The sequence below is a fragment of the Cucumis sativus genome, chromosome 6, assembly GCF_000004075.3.
Source record: "Cucumis sativus cultivar 9930 chromosome 6, Cucumber_9930_V3, whole genome shotgun sequence".
Taxonomy (NCBI): Eukaryota; Viridiplantae; Streptophyta; class Magnoliopsida; order Cucurbitales; family Cucurbitaceae; genus Cucumis; species Cucumis sativus.
The window spans coordinates 10,227,203-10,233,459 of NC_026660.2; the positions used below are offsets into that span (position 1 = coordinate 10,227,203).

Here is a 6,257-nt window from a genome sequence, read left to right on the forward strand (position 1 = left end):
ACACATATATCTCTTGATAAAATGGAGGGATATATATTTCTGTAAGTAAAGTCGTCTCTTTTACTAATTTCAAACTAATTATTGATATATGTTGGTATTACTATTTGTATGCATATTATATGGTAATTTGTGATGTTTTTATAAAAAATGTTGAAGATATCTTGACGTTAAATCAGTCTACACGTATATCCACAAGTATTTCAATCTTAGCTTATAATTCATTCAAATCTAATTATTAGGGTTGAATTGAATAAGTTAAATGACAAGGGAACCTTATTAAGAATATTGTATCTCTAACACTAATTTATAAAAGTTTTTCTAAGAATTTTATAAGCTTTATGAAACTTTGAGACGTTTTTTTTTTTTTTTTTTTCACGTTTATTTTAGAGGAAATAAGCTTTTCATTTTTTATTTTTAATTCAATGTTTGATAATTATCTAAATTCTCGTTTGGTTATCCTTTGTTTTTTTTTTTAAACTTAAGTATATTTTTTCTCACTTTTTTATTATAGTTTTCGACTCTCTTAATAAAAGTTTGGCCAATTTTTTTAAAAAGTAAGTTTCTAAATTACCTTTTTTATTATAAAATAAACATAGATAAAAGGTAAATAAGTAGAAGAGATTTAAAAAAGGCAATTAAAGACTAATTTAATTTCAAATGGGGTCTTATTATCTTGCAACAACATTGTGAAAAAGTTCATACATTTTATTAAAGAAAACGAAAGAAATTATTAAACAAGAAGTCTTAATCAATTGAATAAAAAACTTCTTTTTTTTTCTTTGGAACAACCACCCCCATATGAATCTCTCTCTTAGAAGGTATCATAATTAATGATCAAGGTGTATAGTGTAGAGGGTTTAATTTACCCCCTTCTTTCTTTCTTTTTTTTCGTACAAAAGATAGAACATTGTGATCTCATTTAAGAAGGTTGAGCAACCAAGTGGGTGGTGGATGAAAAAGAAAGAAGAAGAAGAAGAAGAAATAGATACTGAATATTTAGGTAAAGTAAACCTAATTCAATTGGCATAGAGGTGTTTTAATATTAAACCACAAGTTCTTTCTATCTTAAATCTCTCTTATCTTCATCTTAATTATAATAAAAACAAAAAACAAAAATATATTTAGTGAAAATGATGGCATAATAGATGGATAATCGAGTGGTTTATAGCTTATTGTAATGGAAAATGGTGAAAGTGAAAGTAGTATATATTGAAATATTTAATTGGTTATAAGAAAGAGAGCTTCTTGATCAAGAAGAGGTTTTTGGCATTGAATTTGATATATCTCATCCCATTTTTTATTATGTTTTACGTTGGTTTAGGACTTAATTGAAGATGTAGATAGCTTAGTTAAGTGCAATTAACATGATATATATATATAACTTAACATGAAAGCTATCAGTAAATTTTATATAAGATTGAAAGGATTAGATCAACATATACAAACTTTAAAGCTCAAAGTCTATGTCAAAACCAATTAAAACAAAATATTTCTCTAATATCTGTCGAGTTTCTAAATGTTTTTAAAACGATTTATGACATGACAGTAGATAAAAGAAATATGTATACTCGGTTAGTAGTAAATGTTTTTTTAATATAAAATCTTTAATAAAAAGTAAACATTTAAAATACAACTTGGTATAAGGTTTTGAATGCTTAGCTCTCTCAACAACATCTCACAGCTATTTGAAATAAAGGTCACCAAGAATTTAATACTAACATGTCTTGTAAAAGAAATTCTAAACCTACCATCTAATTCTCATACTATATGCACTACTCCACCTAACTCTTTTTTGGTTCCATTGCAAGTTTTACCCAACTTTTCACTTTTTGTTTTTCCAAAATCTATGTCATCAATTTTACAATTTTATATTTATTAAGTTCTTCTTCAAGTAATTCAGTTTTTACCTAAAGTAATAGTTATGAGGAATTTTGATTTTGAAAAATTAAGTCTACAAATCTCACTTTCATCTATTTATTGACGTTGAAAACTAAAAACATTGTTTTTGTTTTTTTAATTTTGATTAAATTTTCAACTCGTATATATACAAATAAGAAATATATTAGACACAAAATTTAAATAGTTTAAGGATTTAACTATTTAAAATTATATAATATTAAATCGATTACAACAACTAGACTTAACGGAAAGAAATCCAAACTGAACTCTAGTCAACTAAAACTAAAACAACATAGAAGAAAGCTTAAATGTTGTGTTAGAAATTATAGTTTGCTACAAAGTTCTGGCCAAACTCCCAAGAACTAGGCACAACATTATCAAACTCTTTAGTCTTCCAATCACTAGTAGTAACTCTAAAAGACAAACTCTGCCCAACCAAATAACTGTCAGCTTCCCAATTTTGGCCCCAATTTCTTTTCATTGGAAGCCAACGGCCAGTAGAAGAGCCTTTAATCTGAAGGTCAACAACGTCACCAGCACCACCAACATTGTAGGGCAAAACAAGAAGCCAATATGGATTCCCTTTCAACTCAAACCGTATGCCTCCTAGTTTATGGCAACGTGTTCTACGGTAGCGAACAGGAATGACCCCAGCCCTGTAAGGAGCCATTTTGGTGAACATGTAGAGAGATAGATCAAAATGGCGTTGGGGTGGATTGCACCAAATGTCTTGTGTTTTTGTGTAGTTTGGAGGGCAGAAGTTTGTAGCTGTTATTTTGATTGTGCCTGCATTTGGTTTACACCATTTATGTTCGTCGTTCACACACATTATCTCAAAACATGCTCCACAAGCTTCACCGTTGTTGAACAATGCTGTGCTTAGTGCTGCTGTTGCTAGGCCATAACCCTGGTGGAATAGATTGCCATATCCACAAGCTCCTTCTGTTGCCAACAAATAATCAATATATTTAATTTGTCTAAATTATTAGCAAAATAATATAATGATGAAGTTATGATAACGTATCACAATATAAGAGAGTAGATGATACATATAGGTATGAAATTCCATTTCATGTAATATCATAAATCTTTTTTATTTTAAAATTAAAAAATTCTTCTCAATCACACATTTGCATCTTTAATGAAAAAATAAAGTGAGTAATGATTAGATGCACTTTAGACTACACCTAATCTCGTACTCTTCATTTTTATACAAAAAATACAAACAATTTTCCTTTTAATAGTTGCTTTCTTGAAAGAATACAAAAACTGTTGCATGTCAATTTCTTACTATGACAACTTCCTGGTATGTATAGAGATAGATGAATACTTAAATATTCTGTCAATGAAAACAAGCAAATGATGAAATTCTATAATATCATAGTAGATAGTATTGTTTTAGAAAGCATTTTCTATTCTTACCCATAGTTTCACCACCTCTAAAGTCACCATAGAAAGTGGCACGTCCATCATGCCATGAAGTGTCGATCTTTTGAGCCTCAATAGGACTAGGACTAGAACTAGGAGTTGGAGAAATGAGTCTAGAGGAAGCCATGGCTTGGCCAAAAATGGCCACAAAACCCAAGAGAAAAAGCAAATTATTGAACGAGTTAGCCATCAATTTTCTTTTTAATTAATTCACTCTTTGTCTATGCAAAAATGTAAAGTGGGAAGTGGTGATTTTATAGTGTATGTAGAAAATGGTGTTAAATATGAGAAAATTAAATTAATTTTTATCTTCATTACTATATGATTAATGTTGGTCAAAGTGTGACAAAAAAATACCATAATTAAACGGAAAAAATGTATAAATTATGTTAAGTAACATTCATTCCATTTTTGGCTGTTTCAAAATTAAATAATATTACCTACTGTAACTTCCATGATTTTAGTTTAAATTATTATTACTGTCTTTAATGTTCTTTAGTCCTTTTTATTTTTTATTTTTATTTTTGTTTCTCTTGGGAGTTTCCTTTTTTGTTCATTCTTTCCACTAAATTCATTTTTGTTCAATATGTATTATTAGAGACAAAGATTATTATATGTGGTGATTAAATAGAAAAATGTTAACGTAACATCTATTCCATCCTTAATACTATGGAAAACAATTTTTATAGATATAAATATATAATGTAGTTTTAAATTATTGTTTGTTTTTAGAGGTTTTAGTTTTTTTTTAATTTTATTTCATCTTTCGGGAATTTTTGGTTTATTGAGAAATTATATCAGAATTTTCTTTGTTTTAAAAAATTATATCAAATTAACAAAATAAATAGTTTTTTACTTTATTTGGATTTAATTACCCACTCCATTTTTGAAACCACGTAAGATAATACATCAATGAAAAGTTTCTCCAAAATGTAATGAAATATTGTTAATTCAAAACAAAGCATTTTCCTTGACTTGTTTTTTCAAATTTATTTTATTCTAATAGTTAGAATTAATTGATTGGAACAATTGTAAAATAAACTCCTGTATTCATTGCCTACATATAAATTTATATATGTTAGAAACATACTAATTTTTAACACATGTGTTAGCATGTTATATTTCTACTTTTAATATAGAAAAATAGGTTACATATTTTAATAAATAACTTTTTCAAGTACTTACAAAATTACTCATTTATAAAAAAAACATTGTTTTTTTATCATTCTAAAGGTAAATGGGTGATTTTGATTTACAGCTCTGTTAATAGATTTTTTCAATGCAAAATCTTTGAAAAAAACCCTAGACCCCTCGTCTGATCTAAAATATTCCGTAAAAAGTAATACGAACATATTCTAATCATTTTACATTTTTCATCTTTTGTAAAGAATAAAAAAATTGTTTAGTTTTAATATGATAAATCACTTAGTTTTTTTGTGTGAGACGATTTTTTAAAGGTTGAAGACAATTAGGTGGTATATCAAGGAATACGGAGGGGAAAAGAGTGTAGAGAAATTTAAACGCTTAGAAATAACAAAATTTTTATGAACCCAACTCAGTTATACATAAAGAAAATAAGGTTGTAGTGCATGATGACTTTATGAAAAGTACAAAAATATTAGAAGATTTGTGGGTAAGTCAAAAGTCAGTTACATATGTATGTAAATTATTGGCTATAAAAATAGGTAGACACATCTCTTTTACAGGAAGATCATCTTTGTCTCATAAGAAGAAAAAATTGAGAGATAATGATGTGTAGTGTAGATAAGAGTCACGAGATGGTAGAAAAATAATAGAGATTTATAGCTTTCAAAATTTGATATGTTTTTTTTATAGTTTAATTATGTAGCATGAAATGTGAATGAAGTTTAAGCCATTAAAAAAAACGAAAGATTTTAAGGAGATTAATGAATTAATTCGTCCTTCTAGTGAATGAACTATAATTGGTTTTCTAATACAATTTTATTGGTTGCATGATGATGAGTAACATGAAGTAGTTGATATTCTTGTACATCAAGAAAACAAATACAAAATAAATTATATTTAAAAGAAAAAATTGCTCTCAAAATAATAGAATAAAATGGAAACAAAAAAGTTTTATTCTCATTCAAAGTCTTTACATATATATATATATGTAGAAGTATAGATATAGATTTGAAGGTGTATTAAATATAACTTTGTTAGATATATTTAACTAAGATATACTTTTCTTAGAGTAAAGTTTTATAATTTAAATATTAACTTAATTTTCAATACATATATAAAATAAGATATAAATAATAAATGTGATTCAAAAGAAAGAAAAAAAAAAAGGTTGCTTTGTTAAAGGATTTCGGCTGGCAGTGTTGATTTTGGAATGGACAGATTCATAGCAACCTTTTATTGACCCTTAACCCCATCTCTCCCTTTTTTATTCATTCCTCCTTTTCTTCTTTCACATTCTTATTATTCATTACTATTTCCACTCTCCCTATATTAAATAAACATGAATTCCTTGTATATATATTTCTTTTGCTTTTCTTTTCATCCACCAAAATCACCAAAACCGTATAGTTTCTCCAAAGTTTTAGACGTTTTCATTCAAATTTATATCACTCCTTTGTTAGAGATGATCATGTTTTAGTATTTTCTTAAATAATAAATAAGTATGATAAAGTATTTCATTTAGTGAGCTCAGATTTTGCATTTGAATAAAATAAATGAATGTATTCTACTAATCCAACCTCTACAACACACTCATTCCCAACTTCTTTTTTTCTTTCTAATGTGAACAAACAAAACAACTATATTATTTTTGTTGTTATTATATGATATCTTAAATGTCCTGGCAATGATGAATGAATCATGTTAGTTTCAAAGAGTTGATTACATCTAAAATATATAAACTACACGCTTTCAAATATTTGATTCACATGACATCCAACAATTAA

At 26.9% G+C, this 6,257-nt stretch overlaps 1 protein-coding gene across 1 annotated transcript; it reads right to left on the reverse strand.

Annotated features, from left to right (window-relative positions):
• Positions 1–2,215: 2,215 nt before the first annotated feature.
• LOC101211019 (expansin-A22) lies at positions 2,216–3,454 on the reverse strand. The gene is made up of 2 exons (XM_004145761.1): positions 3,322–3,454; positions 2,216–2,841 (listed from the first exon to the last, which is right to left on the reverse strand). The coding sequence occupies exons 1-2, from the start codon at positions 3,452–3,454 to the stop codon at positions 2,216–2,218; spliced, it is 759 nt and encodes a 252-aa protein (XP_004145809.1).
• Positions 3,455–6,257: the final 2,803 nt, after the last annotated feature.